At 34.0% G+C, this 22,354-nt stretch overlaps 3 protein-coding genes across 19 annotated transcripts in view; all 3 read right to left on the bottom strand.

Moving 5' to 3' along the window:
- Positions 1 to 2,200, bottom strand: part of LOC100248975 (uncharacterized) — a 32,276-nt gene extending 30,076 nt beyond the window's left edge. The window contains exons 1-2 of one of the 2 annotated variants that reach the window (XM_010658783.3): positions 1,783 to 2,200; positions 236 to 686 (exon numbers count right to left, since the gene is read on the bottom strand). In XM_010658783.3, coding sequence (XP_010657085.1) covers positions 236 to 686; positions 1,783 to 2,168 — 837 coding nt within the window. In that variant the 5' untranslated portion in view covers positions 2,169 to 2,200. Of the gene's footprint in view, positions 1 to 235; positions 687 to 780; positions 932 to 1,782 lie in introns of those variants that run through there. The other variant, XM_010658784.3, reaches the window with a different exon arrangement.
- A 2,508-nt stretch (positions 2,201 to 4,708) lies between these two features.
- Positions 4,709 to 13,315, bottom strand: LOC100248907 (E3 ubiquitin ligase BIG BROTHER-related). Of its 16 annotated transcripts, none has more exons than XM_010658787.3 (10): positions 12,809 to 13,315; positions 11,824 to 11,872; positions 11,512 to 11,624; positions 11,230 to 11,383; positions 10,884 to 11,100; positions 8,675 to 8,730; positions 8,533 to 8,577; positions 8,239 to 8,369; positions 5,498 to 5,606; positions 4,709 to 5,121 (listed from the first exon to the last, which is right to left on the bottom strand). In XM_010658787.3, exons 4-10 carry the CDS (start codon positions 11,326 to 11,328, stop codon positions 5,077 to 5,079), a joined length of 702 nt encoding a protein of 233 aa, XP_010657089.1. In that variant the 5' UTR covers positions 11,329 to 11,383; positions 11,512 to 11,624; positions 11,824 to 11,872; positions 12,809 to 13,315; the 3' UTR covers positions 4,709 to 5,076. The 16 variants fall into 16 exon arrangements, with proteins under 16 accessions (XP_010657089.1, XP_010657087.1, XP_010657094.1 ...); XM_010658785.3 differs by having other exon boundaries at positions 11,824 to 11,876; positions 12,809 to 13,060; XM_010658792.3 differs by having other exon boundaries at positions 10,884 to 11,028; positions 11,824 to 11,876; positions 12,809 to 13,038.
- Positions 13,316 to 16,808: 3,493 nt separating this feature from the next.
- Positions 16,809 to 21,571, bottom strand: LOC100243758 (DNA-directed RNA polymerases II and V subunit 6B). Its single transcript, XM_002282687.5, has 6 exons — positions 21,328 to 21,571; positions 18,694 to 18,727; positions 18,423 to 18,589; positions 18,287 to 18,338; positions 17,272 to 17,339; positions 16,809 to 17,139 (listed from the first exon to the last, which is right to left on the bottom strand). Exons 1-6 carry the CDS (start codon positions 21,360 to 21,362, stop codon positions 17,070 to 17,072), a joined length of 426 nt encoding a protein of 141 aa, XP_002282723.1. The 5' UTR covers positions 21,363 to 21,571; the 3' UTR covers positions 16,809 to 17,069.
- Positions 21,572 to 22,354: the final 783 nt, after the last annotated feature.

Here is a 22,354-nt window from a genome sequence, read left to right as displayed (position 1 = left end):
ACAAACACAAAATGTTTCATTTCTCCTTTTATTCTTTCCTCCAGCTTCTCAGCATCCAAAAGGAGCATAATAAATACACAGCATTCAAAAAATTCAAACTCAACTGCTTTGCTTGGTTGAGTTATTTTGACATACCAAAATACCAAAGACATAACATGGAAGGTTTTGTTCTTCTCTTTCCCTCAATTTCCCGAGAAACCAAATAGAGCTTTAAATTAAAAAAAAAAAACAAAACCTGCTCCTGCAACTGATCATCCAAATTCAAATTGGAAAGAGAATCAAGCACAGACACAATGATAGCAGAATCTTCTTGAAGCATTTTTTCAAGTGAATCAACCACGGTCTTGTTGTTTTGATCGCCAATAATCTCTGGCAAAGATCCAATAATCTCTTTCTTCAAGTGTAAAGGACAAATTGATAGGACTTGCATCAATTTATTGGTAAATGCATAAGAATCAACAAGAAAATCAAGCCAGCGGAAATGATTAACAATAAGCCGGGCCACATCCTCATCAAGTGAAGATGATCTTCCAAAATATTCTGGATTTATATCAAAATATTCTGGAAGCTTCTCGAGAAGCATGTTCTGAAGATCTAATTGGATTGGAGGAACGAGTAAGAGATGTCGGACCAGGCTCTCACATGTTGCTGGACCCAAACCATCACGATTTGAAGGTAAAAGAACCCTGAAGAGTATGTAAATCGTTAGGTCACAATCATTTCAGTTTCTGACCAAACATAAATGGAAAAGAAAATAAAATTTACAGTATTATATTTTACCGATGTCAACATAGCCAAATGGAAGTATTAGACTGCTAGGCAAAGAAAATTTTCAAACTGAAAATATAGGTTTCATTTATTTTCCTGCATCTTTTCATTAACCAATGCAGCATTAGTCCCCAGATTCTTCCCCCAACATCTTGAGATTCAAGTTCCCTGTTTCCTTTCCAATTATTTCTCAGCATCCAAATGAAAATTAGTTGAACTTGATTAATGGAAAAATTTTCCTTTCGAATAGCTTAGATTCTATGAGTTGTCTGAAGAATTACTCTTTCAGAAACAAAACATTATATTTCGTCGGGTAGCCAAGAAGATACAATAAAGCTATTTTTGTATGAATGAGGAAAATGACAGGAAAAGAATGAAAAAATTATTTAATTTGAATTCCTTCACTCAAACAACTTCCATCATATCATTTTCCCTTCTCTGGTTCTTTCCTGAGATCCAAACAAAGATAGGAATCTTGCAATTGGCAAATTTGTTCCAGCAGAAATAAGATTCCAAGTTTTTTTTTTCCTCCTGCTACCATTTTATCAAGTATGATTGAATTTATTTATTTTTTATGTTTTTTTTGCCGAGCAAATGTAAGTAAGAGGAAAGAAATCAAAGATTTGAACTGTTTGGTGAAATTGATATTTTCAGAACCAGACACAGAAAAACATTATATTGGAAATGCCTCTGTTTCCCAGGCAACCAAACGGAAGATTAAAAAAAAAATTGCGGAATAAAGGAAAAAGAAAAGAAATCAAATATTTGAACTATTTGCTTAATTAATATCTTTTAGGATCAGACATAGTAAGAATTGATATCCCAAATTAAATTTTCCTCCAGTTCCTTAGCTTCACTAGCAAAGGATTAACATAATTTTTGGTGAATAAAGGGAAAATTGTAGACTAAATCGACTTTTCCAAAAACCAAACTGAGCATAACACAGTATTCCAAACTCAAATCTCCACCCCATTTCCTCTGTTCTATAGGAAATTAAACATAGGATTGACAAACCTGTGGAGATTCTGAGAAGATTGAACATAAAAGGAGAAGCCGGAGAGGAAGGCGGAGCGTATAGAGGCGTTGGAGGAGGAGGAGAAGAGGCGGTGGAGGTGGCGCCGGAAGTTGTGAGGATTGGAGGGGAGACATGGTGGGCCGGAGGGGTGGAAGAGGGTGCAACCTGCGTCTGCCAGCAGTGACACCATCTTGTCGATGGCTGTGGCTTCTGCGACATCGTTTTGGAGTCTCTGGGATTGGTCGACTTCATTGGTGGTGGTGGGGGTGGTCGTGGTGGTAGGGGTAGGGGTAGGGGTAGTTTTAGGTTTAGGGATTTTGGGTGGTGCAAATGGGTGGTTGATGGCGGGCCGTTTCCGGGAAGAGAGTTGGTGGTGGAGTACCATCGGGGGCTAGAGGGGGAGAGCAAGAGAGAGATGGAGAGACACTTGAAGGGGGAGGAAATGGCGCTAAATTTAAAAATGAAAATAAAATTGGGAAATTTTTTCACATCCACACCGAATTTTGAATAAAAAATATTAAAAATAAAATAAAATGATTAAAATTTCATACACTTTTAAGTTTAAAGTTCTAAGCATTTAAATCAATTATAATATCCTAATACCATCTTCCACCTTAAATTATATAAAATGACAAAAACATTAAGGTGCGAAATAGTAACATTCAAGATTTATAACTCATTTGGTAGTGATTTTATGAAGTGTTTTTAATATATTTAATACTTGAAAATTTTTATCATTCAAATATTATAAATACTATAAACATTTTTTAAAATCACTCTTAAAATGCGATTGATAGTGTATTTCCTCAAAGTATTTTTAATGAAATTATTTTTTTCTATAAGCGTTTTTTAGGAGAATCACTTATTAAGTGATTTTCAATTTTTTTAAAGTGTTTTATGAATTATGTAAAACATCCCTTTTTTTTATAGTGATTTTAGGAAACGCTTCAAATAGGACATAACACTACATTTCTGAATCTATAATGTCAAATTTGTAGTAAATTTGATCATGTTATTATGTCTTGCTATTAATTGTTTGCTACCAATTTCTATCGTTCAAACCAATCTCACTACTTTATGTTGGCCACTCCTATGGTGATCAATGAAGCTTGGTTGCTCAATTCGAGTACCACTCATCATCTTGCTCCAAATGTAGCTAATCTCGATTCTTGAAGTCCTTCTCTTAGCAATGATCAAGTGACAATTGTGAATGATAAAGCAACTTTATACTTATTGTGTTAGTTCTATTTCACTTCCTTTATCTCCCTTAATTGTCACTCTTTGTAATGTTCTTCATGTCCTTGATTTGTCATTTTAATTTAGTGAGTTAAAATTCTATAATGAAAATAACGTTTTGTTAATTTCTATTCTAATTTCTTTCTTGTTAAGGACATGTCTTCAAAAAGATTCCTTCATCAAGTCTTTACCCTTAGAGGAGGTATGGTTTCTTAGAAGTTTGTCAAAAAAACTTACATTACTTAGTTGACTATGGAGACTTAAGTTCATTGCTTTAAAGAAGTTAAGTTCCGAAGTTGAACAAAAAACCTCTTAATAGATATTCCTTTATGAATGAAATCAACACTCTCTATGTCTACACATTGTGATAGTTAGGCTATAATAATAAAGGCTAAAAGCATGATATATAATGGAAAGAACAAACATATACGTCTAAAGCACAATATCATGCGTTATTTTTGAAGTCAAAGTTGAATTTAGTTGATCCTCTAATAAAACCATTAAATAGAAACTAATGGAAGAAACATCAAAGGAGATGAGGCTCATGTCTAATATAAAGTCATGAGAAATGGTAACTCAACTTACATGAACGAAGATCCCAAGAAATAGGTTAACATGGATAATAACAAGTCACTTGTTGATTGTGTGCTCCATTAGCTATTTATATATGAGAGTACATCCTATAGTGTACATATGGTACATATTCTATAATGGGGTAGGGTGAGCACAAACTCTTAGGCTATGTTTGGTTCCCGGAAAGTACAAAGGAAAGAAAAAAAATGCTAAGGAAAATGATTTTTTCATGTTTGGTTGTCCTATGAAAAATATAAAAAAAAATCAAATATAATTAAAACTAATTAAAAACTTATGTATTTTTAAATTATTTAATCTTTATATTGATGAGTTAAAATAAATAAAATGAGTTTGAAGTAACAAAAAAAATAATTTATCAATTTTTAATCTATTTTTTTTATTTTCCTTCACTTTTTATTTCCTTCTACTTTTCCTTTATATTTTATTTCCCTCGCATTTTCCCTCAAATTTTCCGGGAACCAAACATAGCCTTAATGAATATCATATCATTTATGGGTGGTGTGTTCAGTCGCAAGATGCACTTGATAGATTTACCCATATGAGAACGGAAGTGAGGTTGCTTCTTATGAAAACTTAGGTAGGTCCTCTAGAACTCTAACAAATATCCATGCAGGGCACGTCACCAATTTGCACCAACTCACCTACACAACCATGAGTAGAGGAAACAATGTACATGGTAATATCTTTTTTTTTTTTTATAAAAAAAAACACTTTTTAAGTTAAAAACATTTCTTATAATCACTGTAAAACAAACTTTAACAGTATACATATGCTTTATTTTCACCCAACTTTAAAACCTATTTAATAGTGATTTCAAGAAACGTTTTTAGAGTTCGTTTGGTAGTGATGATAGGAAGTGTTTTTAATATTTCTAATACTTGAAAATTTTTATCATTCAAGTGTTAAAAATGCTAGAAACACTTTTAAAATCAATCTCAAACGCACTCTTAATATTTCTAACACTTGAAAATAAAAAGGTTAGAAACGTTTCATAGAATCATTGTCAAACACACTCTTATTCACTAGCATCATTTACTATTTGGGCTGAAAAAACATGACAGATCAAATAAGGAATTCAAAGAGATGTTCCCAAGATTGGAGCTGAAAATCAGGGTGTTTCTGAAAGCCTATGTTGAATGTGAGCAAGTACGAAAACACTTAACAAAAGAAAGCTTCAATTCAGGCCAATACATTAATCTGAAAAAATTAAAATTATGTAGCTAGCCTCCACCAGAGTTTGTTGTTCATGCAACTGCAAACGATCAAGCCAACTTGGCCCCGCCTGAAACCATTCATTTTGAGAATGACTCAAGGAAACCCAATTCATTGTTAAAAGGAAGAAACATTTTATACTGTTCTGTTGTTCGGAAATTTTCACTGCTCTTCAAGGAAAATTTGAAGCCAGAAACGACTACCATCATCTACATATGAACAAATTTCAGAATCCAGCAAGCCTCTCTTGATCAGAAATCGGGCAGCTCCACCTCCCTCTGGCAGACAGGGCAGTTCTGCATATGAAAGAGAGAAATATTATTGCACCTTATTGGAATTGAAACATGTGATTTTTCACATGTTTAAACTCTTGAACAAGATGAAATCACAATAAATCGACCGACAACCTGAGCAATTCTTTTAATTTAAATCTCCAGTTGCATGGGTCTCGACATAAGAAGTTTGGATTTGGGGACTCAAATTTAAATCCTTAGTCTAAAATCTGTGTGAATTCAAACACTACCCTGAATTTCAACAGAGACACAAAACCTTCATATTCAGTGAACAACATAGTTTATTTCTAGGAGATTTCGTGACTACTAGCAGCCAATGCTAAACAAGGACTAAGGAACGAATGTCAATCTGAAGAACGTTGAACATTATATAATGTACCTTTTTGATCTCCAGCCACTTCGCAATGCAGTCCTTGTGATAGTCATGTTTGCAGGACAAAGTAATCAACTCCTCGTTGTGCTTGAATTGCACACAGCATATAACACACCTATCAAAAGAATTAATCAGAAAATACCATGAATCTCATAAATGATACAGGAAACTCTTGCAGCTAGTTTGGAAAATTTCCCAGTTTTGCAGTCTAAGGATATGCATGAATTCCAGAACAATTGAATGGCTGCACACCATGGACATTGACCACTCAAAATAGGCAATGAAAAGCTAAGATTATTTGTCAGTTGAAAAAGCTAATTTTAACTTTCTAATGCCTTGTTGAACCTCAGATGGTACAAGATCAGTTTTAAGTCTTAATTGGCTTATACATGATACAATCAAGTTACATATAGTTAACCAGGTTTTCTGATAATCAGTGGGTCACCCTGAACCTCATCTGAGCTTATTCAGACCTTTACTCATAAGTACTGATCTAAGCTATGAATCAACTTGGTTGGCTCAAAATTTTACCAGCTTCAAAATCAGTGGCTAAAAGTTTCCACTTGTTGAAACTATTAGGGAAGATTGAATGTTATCAGAGAAACAAATCCATGATAATACTTTTAAGAAATAAAAACCTAACATAGAAATAAAGAAGTTGGCTCAAAATTTTACCAGCTTCAAAATCAGTGGCTAAAAGTTTCCACTTGTTGAAACTATTAGGGAAGATTGAATGTTATCAGAGAAACAAATCCATGATAATACTTTTAAGAAATAAAAACCTAACATAGAAATAAAGAAGGCTGGATTGGAGCATATGTAACAAGCTGTCCTAGGAAGAGATACACCCTCTTGATGCAGACAGTTCTGCAGTGTTCTTTTTCAGTGATACAATGACTGCATAGGAGTCCTGTCATTTAGTCCTATACAGCAAAGTGATCTTACCCAATTGCCCAGTAAAATAATAACCAAAATTATAAAAATATCTTGATATACATGTGATGAATATGACCCAATAGAAGTGCTGCCACAAACACCTATACAGCAAAATAACCTCACCCAATTGCCCAGTAAAAATAAGAAAAATCATAAATATGAGCTACATGTGTGCATGTGAGCATGTGCATAAACCTTCATGTTATTCATTTCTCCACCGAACACTTGCTTATGGGCTTAAATGATAGGGCAAATGATGTCATTTCGCTATGAAAATGAGTAATTTTTTTTTCCATTAAGTCATCAATTATTTAACATTAATTTCATTCAACAGCCTTTTATAAAATTTAATTAAACCCACAAAATTAAATTTCTATTACAGAAATCAACCACTCAGAGAATTAAGTAGGATAGAATCATATATCATCCAAGTTTCAACAGCAATGTAGGCTGTAACTAGTACACAAACAATGCTTCAAAAATCTTGGGCTTCATTCAGTATAAACATTTTGTCAACTAAAATACCCAACAATGCAGTAATCAAGTTCAAACTTCACTCCTCTTAAAGGCATAAGAAACCCCCCTTTTTCAACTTTCTATTAAAGTTCAAAATTGATTTATGACAATAAATTCAAGCACAAAATAATCCCATAAATTGTAATATATAATCTTGTGCATTTTGTCTATGTGTAAAATAGTATACAGCAATATAACTAATTTAAGATCACAACTAACATTAGTAATGTTAATCCAAAGTCCAACATGTTCAAAGTCGTCCACAGTTTTAGTCAAAATATAATTTCTTATATGTAACATGAGACTTTGGGCAACAAGAAATCATGACACAAATTCTTCTCATCAAAATGGAAATCATTCTCCATCCATAACACAATCAACATTAATCTTAATTCAAAAAATCTAGCTCCAGTTAACAAGGATAGTAAATCTAAATGAAGAATTTTATCTGCTCTTTGATTGTTGTGAATATTAGACAATTTACTGCTATCAAGCAAATAAATGAGTAAAAAAAATTTTAAAAAGAGAGGAACCAGACATGGGTAAACCCACTTCAACGGTGTTCTTTTCCCAAGCTAAATCAATGGACTGGAATAGTAAGGAGTTAAGAGTTGAAAATCAGAAGTGCATGGTTTATGCCTCATCCTAGAGGAGCCATAGTGCTGGCATGAAATCCTTTACACCAAAATTGGTGAATAGAAATGAGAACAAACTCTGATATAGATCACTTAGTATATATATCAATTGTTTGTATGTGTTCTTCAAGTTATTCATCTTCTTTCCCAGATACATGATTATGGGCTCATGCAGTTGGTACATGGATATAAGGGTGGGTGGCATGTGCTCAATTCACAAGCAGAACTCACATAGAGAGAAAGAGAGAGAGAGAGAGAGAGAGAGAAGGGCAATTGGATTCAATGGTAATGCATTTAACTTCCCCAATACTTGCGCTGATATGTATATCAAGATGAGTTCAGTCCCAATATAAGTAGGAACCATCCTTCATGTAGCAATGCAGATGAATGATATTAGTGGCTTTATTTATTTATTTGAATGAAAGGGAAGTTTAATAATTGATTTAATAGCCCATCAGGCTTCTCTTTATTAGCATATATGATCATGTCATGTGTTGCTCAAGGTTATCTCACTACATAGGCCTACAAGGATTTCACAATTTTGAGCTTCTTCATTGGAAATAAGCTTGTTGTTTTCCAGGTGTGATTTTTTTACTCTTTCTTTTAGCTTCTGTTTTGTCATATAATGCCATGTAATGAGGAGACTTAGATGAATCTTACTCCTTATGGATTCTTTTAGTTGTAAAGAACCCCTTCTTTTCTTTGAACTTGGTATGTTGCAAACTCGCAATCTGCTTCACTGACAGACCTTTGCTCTCAACACCAATGGATTCTCCCAATGTTTGCAATTCCTAACACGAGAAAAAAAACACAGATACATCAGCAGGCCAATGCACATGACTGTGTTGTATATGATCATTTGGACCACCATGCAGGAACATTAGGAATCTAGGGGCATTTTGATTTGAATCACAATTTACATATGTAACACTGCAGTCACATCAGTGAGCCCACCTCATAAGTCATATCATCTGGATTAATGTTATCTTGATTCACAGCCTGCATTCAGCAAAAATGCCTAGTATCACATATGGATCACAGCTTCAAGACACAAGAAATGTTAACTAGGGTATTAGAAAGTCATATAGTATATTACTGCAACAGAAGTTTCAACAGAACGAACTTCCGCATTCTCAGTAACTTCTGTGTCCCCTGAAGGATATGTAAAAAAAATGGGGTTATTAGCAGTGATATTTGCTTGAAAAACCCAAACATCTCACAATTAGATATAATGCTAGGAGCTTGAAGAATGAATTGCAATGCATAGTGAACTTCAAGAGTGAAGTGGGAATACAGAAAAATTGAACAGTCTTAATCTAAATAGTATTCTTTCACTTAATCCAATTCAACCAAGAAGGTATAAAATTAAACTTTGAAAATATATCTCATTTGCTAACAAAACTAAACGAAGGTATGCCAAACCCCTTCCTCCCAAAAAGGAATAATAATAATAGAAAAAAAATTCAGCAAATTTAACCAGTTCAAAATTTGGAATCAGGGCAGAGTCAGGAAGGATTTGTGTGGAAGCAATTAAGAGGGCAGTTGGAGAGGGGGGACAGAGAGAGGGAATGTTGAGGTTGTTAGTGCAGGGGAGTCTGCCAAGTTGAAACATGGGCTCAGGATGTTGGAAATGACAACAATTAGGACATTAAGAATCCTTTAACAGGATAATAAGACTCCATTATGAATGAATATTCCAAATTGGCTTTCTAATTTTAACAAATTCCCACCAAAGTGTATCCCTGTTCATGCCTACATTGGTTTCCCATGACAAGAATAACACACCTCAGAGATCAGAGTCTTGAAATATATCTTAAAATATCAAATGGCATAGACTCACCAGGCCATGGTACCAAAATATGACAACAAGGGATATCAATGGTGAGAATACACTAAGGACATCCAACAATGTATAAGGTACCTAGAAAGATTTAATAAATCATTGCCCAGACCAAGGAGATGTTATATCAGTGCAAAAAAAGCCAAAATTATACTTGAAAGGGTCAAATAACCACCTAAATATTGCCAGATAGCTGCCCATGCATTTCAGATCTGGGCCAAACATGAACCCAGTGTAACACCAATAGCCAGATTAGTAACTCTGCAGCATAGACGAGATGGCTAATTTGAGACATGGCTACCACTGGCTTAGTATCGGGAAAGATTGTTTTTGCTTTGTTTTTTTTTTTTTACCTAATAAGAATATGTAAGGACCTGGACACTGGCTGCCAATATGCAGTCTGTTCGAGACTATTATGGACTGATGTCCCTTTAAAGGTAAAGCAATTATCTACACCATATATAGAATATCATTACCAAAATCAAGACCTAATAGCAAGTACAAATTTGTCAACCCATATCAGTACCTATACATTGGTTGTTGCAACATCCCCCTCCAGGTATTCTCATCAATAAATAGGAGAGGACAACTTATAGGCAGAGAATCAAGTTTTCTGAAAGAAGGAAAGACTCTATCGGCTGAGAAACAAAAAACCAACTGAGAAAGAAATCCTTGGATTCCTTTACATAATGGCTCACCTGCACCACAATGTGCTTCAACCAACCTTCTGCCCATATCTAGGCAGAAGGTCAGAGGTGATGGTGCAGTTTGTATTTGACTTCAATGATGGAGACCAGGCAACAACCTGATTGATGACACATACAAATTTCCAACCTAAGGATAGTCTCTCATCTCTCCAACTCACCATACCAAACAAACAAACAAAAAAAGGAAGATGTTCATGTGACGTTTCAAAAATGAATTGCTAGCAACATTTTTCATATTATCATAAATTAGTTTCATATCTTCACACTTGAATCAAAATTTAATGTTTTCCCCTTTCTTTCTAGTTTAATAAGTATTTTCTTATAATGAAGTCCTCTTGACAACAAATTTTCTTTGGAGTTTAGATTTGTGACTAATTTGGCAACAACAATATCAAAACTTAAGTATGAAATACACATTGAAAGATTGCTGAGGTGCATAGATTTTCTGGTATAGCCATCACTTTGCTTCTCTGAAAGGCTTTAAAACCTATGAGCATTTTGAGAAAATTGGGTAATTTGGCAGTAGAACATTAATCTGTAACTTTATATGAATACATGCCAAACAATAGTCCACCATCAAAGCATCCCTAGAACCAAATTAATTGCACTCGTCCCATTAAAATATAGGCTGGGAAATCAATTATGACAGCAATATGTTATGTGCCAAGCAAAGTTGTAGAAAATTGTTCGAAAAGAACCTAACAAACTTAGCAACTACCACCAAAGACTCATATGGAAGAGAAAATTACTTATTTTACCTTCAGCAGTTCCACTGGGTTCAGAGATGGATACATCCACAAAGTCTTCCTCCATCAAGGATCTAGCAATAGCTTCATCAACAGCTAGCTGTAATTCAACACTTTCAGCATTTGAAGATTGTCCGTCTTCTAAATATCTGGACTCCTGGTCACAATGATCATCATTACTATTTCTGTTATTCTGGCCGCTAGCTTGTAATGATTGATAAACAATTTCCTGCAATTAATTGAAGTAACATGAACAGGATCCTCTAAATGTAAAAATTGATAACATGATTGTCCAACATAAATTGATTTAAGCGTCTTCCCTGCACTAATTGGGGAAAGATGCTGAAGTTTTAAGTACCTGGTCTTGAAGAAAATCATCAAAACTGTCATGATCAGGGGAAAATTCTTTAAATTTCTCAGCAAAATCAGCTAGGAATTCCACTTGTTGGTCCACCATAAGGACTGACAGATTTCAAGAAGTCGCTAACTCTCCAGCAAGGGTTCTACCTTGTCTTGCAGCCAGTTTTGGTTATTATATATCAGTCAAACACAAAGTAAGAACATAAATTAAGCAAAAACAGACAGAAAAAGTAGAAATTCAGACTCTAAAGAAAGATGCCATTCAGAAAGATGTCAATACCTAATCACTCTCTCGAGTACTAGGTTCTGGGCATGTTCACTCCTCTCCTGAGACACATGTATTGACTGCCATGCTGGTAGAGATGACCCTTATCTAATCACTTGAAGATATTACTGCAGACAATATTTCAATACCCATAATGAAATATTTACAGGTGATGCAAAAAGAAATAACTAAAATGTCATACACATACACTACTGAGATTCAAGAATATGATAAACTATTAAAAGAGTACATGGCCTGAATTCATGATTAAAATCAAACTATATTTTTTCTAATCAATCAAACCCTATTCAGCACTCGTAAACTTACAAATGATGAAGAATGATGCTGTTGCATGTGAGATGACTTAGCATTAACCCTGCCTTCACAAACAGAAGCAGTAATGGAAAGAGATCCAGGTGCTAATGAGATTTTAATGAAAATTCAGAATGAAAAAAATAAGAGATATCATTAATGAACTCCGAACATAAGTCTCAAGCATGATACAGGAAGATTTCTGAATTAAAAAAATATAGAAAAAAAAAAAGTTATGGGTCTTTCAATGGACTATAATTCTACACAAAATGACTATCAGAATGACCAAAATGGAGATTATAAACTGGAGTAACCACACCTCCAAGATTCATATACGGGAAGAAACCCAGCTAAATATGGTAGCACCCAAACATTTTTTAAAAACACTTCTTTGACAACTAGGGTCCGTGTCATCAAAATTTCCCCTTTCCCACCTGTTTTAAGACTTACAGATTGTCTAGCTCACAGGTCAAACGACTTAGAACTGACCTATATCCTTGACACAAGTGAAAGAAAAAAAAAGTAGAGGCAAATTTCTTACCCATTTAATGAAGATACAGAGACATTAATCACAGAAAACCAAGAATTTTCACATATAATGAAGAAGAGAGCATCAATGAAGATTGCGGGATGGGTTAATGGCCCGTTCAAAATTCACAAATTAGGAACAAACCCATGACATATCAGAACCAAATCAATATTTTCTTTGAAAAATTAGGGTCTTCATTGGTGTAAGATGACTTGGAACAGACCCTTTTCTCACAACTTCATTAAGACACCGCAATAAATGAAAAACCCAGAACACCCTAAAGGAAGGACAAGGCAAGATCTTCAAAAATTATGCATGAAAAAAATTCTACCCCCAAAAGAAGGAAAGAAAGAAAAACCATTTCAGGATCAAAATCATTAATTAAGCAGTAAAATTAAAATGGGTTTAAGAATTGACTCTCAACTCTTCTGGGAAACTGGGAATTTCACAAATGATGGAGATGAAAAGCACCTTTTTACAGAGGCGATGATGATGAAGTGATGTGGGTTCTTCACTCCACAGCTTTTGCAGTCAGAACCAAACTGGAAGTGTAGAGAGTGTAGAAGAGAAAGCGATGATAATATTGGGTGTTGGAAGGTGGTGGGAAAAAGGAGGAATGGGGTCCACTCCACTTTGTCAAGCACAATTTGATTGAAGATATCATGCAAATGACAGGCAGAAACACCCAAGGCCCTAAGCCTTTACAAAATAAAACCCTTTTCTCTTTCCACCTTTCTCCCTTGTTTTCAGATCTCACATGAGCCATGGCCCATCCTTATTTGCTACTGTACGATGTGGCTGACTATGAACCCACTCCACTTACTCACCTCTCATCATTACGGGAGCTGGAAGTTACAAGCATGTGTGGTAACTGTTTTTCAAAACAGTTTTCTATCCTTATAGACAAGAAAACTGCACTTCAAATTTTTTTTTTGGGTATTAAACTCATTGTTTTCCAAATTCACAGGCAAATTCTTGATGCCAAGGATTTTGGTGACTGTTAAAAAAATCAACTGATTTTGGGATATTGGTATGCCTCCATTGACTTGATGAAAAGGAAATCCAAGTCAAGCTTTTGGAATAATTATTTATCCATTAATTAATTTGATTTAGGGAAGTTTGAAAATGGGTAACCAATTATATGTGGTGGGTAGTGACAAGGTTAGTCCACTGATGGGGCCACCTACCATTACAAACTTTTGATTATGACATATAAAAACAATATCTTTATCTTCACAGTAAATTATGGCATGGCTTTTTTAAGTGCATGATTTGTTTGAGAACTTTTGTCTCTGAGCTTACTAAATCTGATGCTCTAACAGTTGTAAAATGACGGGCCAATTTTGAACTTCTTAAGGCATAGTAATGGTGACTATTAAACAAACATAATAAGATTTAAACCATTTAACGATGCTATAAATGAATAAAATCAAGATATAAGAATATAAATAAAACGGGTATAAAAGATTGGATTTAAAAATATGTATATGATATTATTTGATTGATAATATTATTTCAATAAATATCAAAAAAGTATATAAATGTAAATGAAATGAAAAGTATCGAGGAAGTCAAGCATAAGAATGAAAGGCTACTTTACCATGAAAGGTACTTCGTCATAATTTTAGAAGTCTTGACATTTTGTATTTTTTATTTTTGTTTGTTTCCAAGGAAGTAAGTCAATAGACGTTAGCATTCCACTTTCCATATTCACTTTATAACCAAGCCGACCTGTTTTTTTTTTTTTTTTTTTCTCTCTTTTTGAATAATTAAGTATGACCTAAAATGACCAAAGTACCTTTATTCCTCAGGCACGAGCAGCCGTAAGCCAACAGTGCTCATTAATATTTGATTCTCTTGTAGGCAATCACACGGAATGGTTTGCCTTTATCACAAATCCCACAAAGTACGAAGTGAATCCAGCATTCAAACACCACCCCTCTAAAATTGATTGTGCAGCTTTTTTAAGTAAAGCGCCAGCATCATCTAAAATGAGTGCTACCAAACTTGGATGGATTGGATAGATTCTAGAAGGCTTGTGCCCCAAGGAAGATGCAAATTTAGAGAATATATATATATATATATATATTTTGAGATCACTTTTGTACCTTTCCCATTACACTTTCCCTATTTTATATAGGCTAGCATGATAAAACAAGAAAACTAAATTAAAATAAGGAAACTAGATAAAAAGAAAAGCAAACATACTTATGGGATCTTTGGACCCATCAAAAGAAGCCTTGTTCTTAAGAATGAGTCTGCGAAAATTTTTGTTGAATCTTGTAAATATCTTCCCATATTACGTCTTTTGGAAATGAGTTAGACAACTGCCCTATTATTCCTCTTCAACTTTATTTTCTTCATTCTCTTGTATGATAAAAATTTGAATGGTATATTATTAAGATATATGTCTCAAATCCTTTTGAATTCGATATATTGAAACTAACTTGTTGGGACTTGTTGTCACATCTCTTAATGCGAATTTCCTTCCATCAACAATAAATTTCATTCTCAAATTCTTGGAATCCCACCATATAAGTCCCAATTCAGCTAGCCATTGAATTCCTAATACCACATCGCACCCACCCAAAAAGGTATAAGCTTCAAATCTGCCTAAAATTTCTTCCCTTGCATGTTCTATGTCAATTGCCTACAAAGCATCATTAGTAATTCTAGTTCCATCTGTCACTATCATCTTCATGGGGTTAGTAGTTTGCATCGAGTATCCGGTTCTTGTGGCCACTATGGGATCAAGGAAATTATGGGTACTTCATGAGTTAATTAGTATAATGATGACCTTCTTTTTAATGTTGCTACAGATCCTCATGATCTAATGGGATCTTCCTCCCTAATATCATTTTCAACTTCATATGTCGCTTCCCCTTCACTTTCATGACCATTTAAAAAAAAAAATATTGTTTTCTTTTATATTTATGGTCAAACTCATACTTCTCATCACAACAATAACAAAGTTTTTTTTTATGCCTCTTTTGCATATTTGCAAATGAAATCATTTTAATGGGTTGTAATTGGTCATTCTAATTCCCGTAAAGTTCACTGTACTCTCCCATCTCCATTAGAGTCCTTAACTTTCTTGAGAATTGCCTCTATTGCCCCTTTCTACAACAAGGTTAACCTGAAAGTTTGGGCTAGTATGTTTATTCGAAACATGTTACTTAATTTTTAATTGCCTATTTCAAACACTAATTAAATATTGAACAAAAAAAATTCCTCTTGTGACCTACTAGTTCTAGCCATCAGTACTTCAAACTGCTATTGGTATGCTATAACCATAGCAACTTGTTTCAATTTGGTTATTTGCCCAATAAAGTTGTCATAATCACTAGGGTCAAATCTAGAACAACATATATAGAAAATTATGCCCAATTGAGTTCCTTGTTACTAGCCTCGTACCCTTGAAACCATTCCAAGGCCCTTCCTTCTAAATGTAAGGAAGCCAATCCTACCTTGCTCATAATCCTCAATTCCATTAATTTTTAAAAAATTGTCACATCTGTAAATCCACCCACTAGGATTCTCACCTAGAAAATTTGGAAAACTCGGTTTAAAAGAAGTTTGTACCATGTGAGTGATAACTTGTCCTGCTTCTATTGATTGAAGCATTGTCCCCATTACCTCACTCCTCTATTTTAAAGGCCATGTGTTCGAATTTCAAGTTTATTGCTATGATCATCTCGACAATTCCAATAAGGCAGCTACTTGTTTATCTGTTTAAAAGGTGACCACTTGTTTATCTGTTGAAAAGTCTAAGGTATTCTTGTTTTCTAGTCCTTTATGCAATGATGATGACCTAAGGAGAAGATGCAAATTGAGAGAATAAATTTTTATTATTGAAATTAAAGAAAAAGAGAATGACAACGTGGTAAATCATACAACCGGGGAGTGTAATTAGCAGTCTAAAATGCTCAAGAAAAAGAGAAGCACAACTGTGAAAACTAAAGGCCATATTTTTACTAGCAACACAGACACTATTCATGAATTGATCTCTAGACGAAAACCCATAAGAGAAAGGGCTCCACTTAGCCCTATCAACATAACAGAGTTACAAATCCCATTCGCTAATGCCTTCTGAGAAATAAATACATGAAAAGCATAGACGAAGGCACCTAATGCAGACAGGACAATGAAAACCGACAAGGGCTGGACCCTTCAGTGGGCACCATGCAGTTTCCCTCTTCCTTCCATCAACATGTCAAAATCAAGCACTTCCTAATATCTGAAGAAGCATCTAGGAAAAGTGTGAGAAGTTTGATCTCAAAGCATATAAAAAGTCCAAAAAACTAGTCAGAGACAATTCCAGCAATTTGCCTCAGAAAGGAAGATTCAACAATCATTCCCTCATACTAATGTTCAATCAGAATTTTCATGTGGAAAAGAAAAGGTGCAAATTTCAAGTAATAATTGCAGGAAGATGAGCAGGGAGATTTCTGATTCTTAGCATGAGGGTACCTTCATTCTAATTTTTCCCATGGATTGGAATTGAGAACGGGCCATTAATATCAACCCCATTATAGGTCTCTACAAAAACCAAAAGAAGAGAAACATCTACAACATGAATTAAGGATAGTCATTGAGGCACAAAATCAACCTCAAACATCCTATACACGTATGTATTGCTGGTCAAACTAATCAGGTCTGCAGTAGGAAGTTCTAAAAATATTTCACATGGAACTTCCATTAGTTCAATTCTTCGCTGCCAAATGAGAACTAGTCAATCACCACCCACTTGCCTCTTCCATGAGTCTTCTACAATCAATTCATCAACCCCCCAGTCTTCATAACTGGAGCATGTCACAGAACCAAAGGTTTTCAATATAGAAGAAAAGCAGATGAAAACAGAAAAAGAGCAGGGAGTTCAACTAAGTATGGCTAACCTAAAAAGAAGGCCAGTAACTTCAAACTAAGACCCTTACCTTCCATCAGGCAGGTAGCGCCGAATGGTGAAGGGTATCTTCCTCTCACGAAGTTCTTTCATCGCAATCTAAAACAATTGAAAAATGGAATATCAAAGTGATATAGCACAAAGAGGAAACTTATGGAGATAGTAGTTGGTTAGATGAATAGGCTGCATGTTTTTAGAGTGTTGTGTGATCAACATATATCAATGCAAAAAAATTGAAACTTTGTGAGATAGTTGTTGGACAAGCTGGGGCTTTATGGTCCTGAAACAAGATTCACAAAATGGCAATGGCTGAAAGGTCTGTGTTGAAACAGATGAGAGGCAAAACAAAGAAGAGGGGAGCTACAACTTCAAACTCACAGCTCAGTGAACATGCAGGGGATTTATTAGCCAAGAAGGGAGCCATTACTTTGGTGAGATTCTTTGGGAGTTACCATCCTCTTTCTTTTCCTTTTTTCTTTTTCTTTTTTTTTTGACTGTTGTATTCATTCGTTTCTTTATTATTTATTTATTTATTTCTTCTGAGATGGATATTTTCTCATTCCCTGTCTCTCTCCCTCCCTTTCTAAATAGAATTCAGTTTCTCATCAAAAGAGACAAAAAATATATATATAAAAAAAAAAGAAAAAGGGAAAAGGATAGAAATAGACTGCATGCATCTATGAGACAGTTGAGATAACACCACTACGGTTCACAAGATTGGAGAAAATTGGGATTATTTGCCCATGCCAAAAGAAGGCCAATTGCAGATGAGTGTTTTTGGTAGCATGCATGGATTGAGGGAAAACCAAAAAGGGCCTAGACTGCAATTATGGGACAAGACATGCTAATTTAATGAAAAGAAAAAAAAAATAAGACTCTAGCTCTATATAAGTAAAATGGAAAAGCATTATTGATCCAACATCATTAGTTGAGATAAGGCTCCATTTACTTGAACTGAGTCATATTAGCATGACCAAAGACACTGGAATACTATTAGAGTGGAAAAAATAAAATTCTAGACCAGCATACCTCACAAAGATTCATACCTCAAGTGGGTCAGTCTCACCCTCCAACTCAACCATCACAGGCGCATTCATGCTGCTCAATCCACATGAAAAATTATTATGGCATCAACCACCTAGGTCAACAGGACTTTAGATTGATAGGTTCCGAAAATAAAACCTGATCTGCAGAGCACGGGTACCCAAGATCCTTGCCCTTTCATATTTTGTCATATACTTGGAAGTCTTTCGAGAACGTTCTACAGGCACCTGTTCTTTTTCTGCAGTCTCGATAGCGTCCGGAATGTCTTCATTATTATTATTATCAGCATCCTCCTCTGCACCCTCCTGTCAATTATTCCAGAAATACTTTAATCAATAAACTTTTGAAAAAATAACATTTCAATATACCAGATGAATTGAGGAAGCAAATCAATATAACAGCTTCTTACTTCAATCTCAGGCTCTGGAGGTTCATCCTCATATCTGCAGCATCAAAATTTGTTTCATTAAATAATAAGGCACCTTAAATGGATAACAAAGCAAAATTTATTAATAGTTATTGGTACCAACTCGCACACACACACACAAAAACATATATATAGCAAAGTTACACATGTCCACGAGCATACATACAAAGCAGCATGGTAGTTATAAGAGAAGGGAGGGAAGGGCATTGACAACAATGCAAACAGAAAAAGGGTTTCGTTAGTGTAACTTTACATGCCTGCAGATTAAACTTCCACCAGATTCTTTTCTTAAGGTCTGTTTCTTCTTGCCCAATAATTCTTTAAGGGAGGGTGGCCTGCCTCCCTTTCTTTATAATAAATTTCATTGATACGTTTTCATTAGCCTGAGGCCTATTTGTGATCAATTATCTAATTGGGGTGCAACTGGGGCAAATTGGCCCTATCCAACCCAACCTTTGGAAGGGCTTAGGCAATCATTTTTAATACTCAGGTTAGACTTGGACAAAGGTTTGAATAACCCAAGCCTAACCCAAACCCAATCCAATATTTAAAATTTATATTATCCTAGATAACCTTTGGTGGACGTCAAATGTATACGCTGTGCGTACTTTGTTGCACTTTTTGCGTAGGCTTCTTTGATACACATTCATAGCTTGCCTATCAAAAATATTATCCTATATAATAATATTTATTTTATTTTATTTTATAAATTTTTTAGGAAAATATCAAATTATAATTATATCATATACTTTTTCATTTTACTAGAAAGATACATAAATTTATTTTATTTCTTTTGTTATTCCATTTACTATTTAAATTTTACTATAAATATATAAAAAAAAGTTTTTAAAAACATTGTGGGTGGACTTTAAATCATCGAATCAAATCAACCCGAGCCTAATTCAACCAGTTTGAATTTAGAAAAACGAGATTGGGACAGGCTTGAGTTAAGTACTTCAGGTTAGGGGTTGGATTGGGTTGGACTCAAGTCAATTGTTTCTTAATCCAGATTGGGCTTGGATTAGCCACCAATCTAACCTAACCCATCAAGTTACAGCCCTAGTTATCTTGGCCTTCTTGTCCTTTGTTTTTCTTGCCTGTCGAATTTTTCACTGTATACATCCTTGTGCTGTGGTTCTCCCCTTTTAAGGTTTCTTTCTAAGAATCCTTACATATTAAGAAAATCATATTTAAAATTTCATTATGGAATGACACAAAAGGTGGCACATTCTACAATATACATGAGAATGATGAGACCAAATGTATGCCTTTGAAGCAGCTTATTACAAAAAAAAAAAAACACAGACTAATGTCATGGTGCATGTGACTACTGTGATTGCAATGCAAGTTCAATGTAAAATAAAAACTTGAGAACAACATTGAGAAAACAAATAAATAACGAAGGCTGCCCTTTTTCACTTTAGAGAAATATACACTTATCAGTCAAATTATGCGTTTGGAAAAGATTCAAAAATCAATTTTAAAAATCTAAATAATCACTTGAAATCATTTTTGGACTAGCAGTTGGTAGAAGTTTCTTCCAAAAATTACCTTTTGTTAATATATCTCATTACTAAAAACACTTTCAAAACACTAGTTTGCTTTATATTCAAATACTAATTGATACCCTGTAAAAGTATTTCTGATAGAAATGTTATGGATAAAGGTGCCATGAATTAAAAGCGGTTTCATGAGAATCACTCCCAAATAAGCACTTAATGTACTGCAAGCATGATAATGTATGAAATTAATATTTACCACGATTCTCTCAAGTTCATCACACAGCCATATTGGGTTGTTGATCATGATACAAGATATGATAAGACAAACAGGTTCAATATTTAAGTTGGCTTTTTCTCCTGACAATCTGTTCTATTATCCGTGTTGTATTTAGCTCAAAGGATGCATCATCCTTCCTTGCACTTACTCTTTTTCTATCAATAGAACTTATTCTGAATATCATTCTGGGTTAGGAAATCAATGTACCTTAGGGCTACTAGGTATCCATATACCATATTCCAACATGGTACTAGAAATTACTTGCCTGAGAAATTTGTACCCATCTATATCACAAATCCAGATAAACCCCATAAACACTGAGATGTATCAGGCAATAAGCCCCATACTGGCCCCTTATGACACCAAAACAGGACCATCTCGACCATTTTCAACTAGTTAACAGGTAAAGCCAGTTCTATTTACCCACAACCATTACTTAACAAATCCCTTAAGACCCTTTGTGTGTGTGTGTGTGTATATATATATTCATGTAAGGAAGTATTATCTGTACCTACTCGTTTCCATTAAATTTCGAAAATAAAAATTCCTATATCTTTTCCCTCGATATCTGTTTGGTTGCAGAGAAAATTGGGGAAAATTAAAGCAATCAAACGCTTTCTTATCTTACGTGGATGGTGTACATGTTCTTACGTCCCAAATCATAAAAAACTTCAAAAATAAAAAATAAAAAATAAACCCGGAATTTCACTTTCTTCTATTTTCCCTGCCTTTTCTCAATAACCAAACGGAAAACTATTGAGAGAGGATAACACACCAAACTCTAACTTCATATATATAATATAATATTATATAATATATATTGAGAGAGAGAGAAACCCCATATCCATATCGTTGTAGTCGTCGTCCGCCATTGTCGATTGATGAAGATGCTCTCTGTCTCTCTCTCCCCCTAAACCCCTGACCTGGTGAATTGGACTCAAAACCCTCAGCGTTTGACCGTTCAGCTGTGAGAAAAATATCAGAAACGTCCTTGAGGTTTCTTGTAATCTCAATAGCCTCCCCGAAAGTTCTGGAAGTATCAGTTATTCGGTTAAGATGGCTTTCTCCAACTCTGAAATCGTACCGTGGGTAACTGCTTTTGAAAGCAATTTTAAAAAATAGTTTTTATGAATAACTTTTAAAAATTATTTTATAATATTTTGTAGAACAATAATTTATTTGAGAATTTAAAATGTTTTTAACTTATTTTTAATATTTATAAATAATTATAAAAATAATTTTTATTTCCATAACTTTATTTTTAATCATTATATATGTTTGTATAATTATTTTTAAAAATAGCTCTAAAAAACACAATTGAAAACAACTAAAATATATTATTTGAAAACACTTTGTTTTTTGTTTTCTAAAAATAGAAAACAAAAAACAATTTATGGTTGTCATATGAGTTTTTCAGTTTTTTTATTCTAGAAAACATAAAACTGTTTTTTAAAAACAATTCTCAAACAAGGCCTATATCACCTGCAATGTTTTCAGAATCATATCAATCATTAAATCAGAAAAGTTACCAATTCACGATTCACTGGTAAGATCAGCAATTGAATCAATAACAACATAAATATATATTTTATATATTATTAAAATAAAATAAAATATATTAATATTAACTTCTTAAAGTGGAAATAAATACGGAAATGAAAATAAAATAATAAAATATGGAATATGGAAATGAAAATAAACATAGAATATGGGAATTAAAATAAAAAAAATGAAAATAAAGTATATATATATATATATATAAACCTAAATTCTAAAACTTTAAACTAAATAATAAACGCACAAAATTGGGTTTCACCTCCTCGTCGAAGGCAAAAAAGTGGGTTGATAGCAACACATTGGGCAA

Source organism: Vitis vinifera, chromosome 12 (genome assembly GCF_030704535.1).
Source record: "Vitis vinifera cultivar Pinot Noir 40024 chromosome 12, ASM3070453v1".
Taxonomy (NCBI): domain Eukaryota; kingdom Viridiplantae; phylum Streptophyta; class Magnoliopsida; order Vitales; family Vitaceae; genus Vitis; species Vitis vinifera.
Note: the sequence above shows the minus strand (reverse complement) of the source record. Positions and strands in the feature narration are given on the sequence as shown.

Excerpts from the sequence above, each read along its gene's own strand:
- LOC100248907 (XM_010658787.3), bottom strand. The coding sequence starts at position 11,328 with ATGGTGGACCAACAAGTGGAATTCCTAGCTGATTTTGCTGAGAAATTT. Across the intron at positions 8,731-10,883 it reads ACCCAGTGGAACTGCTGAAG|GGGACACAGAAGTTACTGAG; the intron begins GTAAAATAAGTA and ends CATATCCTTCAG. Across the intron at positions 5,122-5,497 it reads AGTGGCTGGAGATCAAAAAG|AACTGCCCTGTCTGCCAGAG; the intron begins GTACATTATATA and ends TTTCATATGCAG.
- LOC100243758 (XM_002282687.5), bottom strand. The coding sequence starts at position 21,362 with ATGGCGGACGACGACTACAACGATATGGATATGGG. Across the intron at positions 18,339-18,422 it reads ACCCGTGCTCTGCAGATCAG|CATGAATGCGCCTGTGATGG; the intron begins GTTTTATTTTCG and ends TGGATTGAGCAG. Across the intron at positions 17,140-17,271 it reads CGCTACCTGCCTGATGGAAG|TTATGAAGACTGGGGGGTTG; the intron begins GTAAGGGTCTTA and ends GACATGCTCCAG.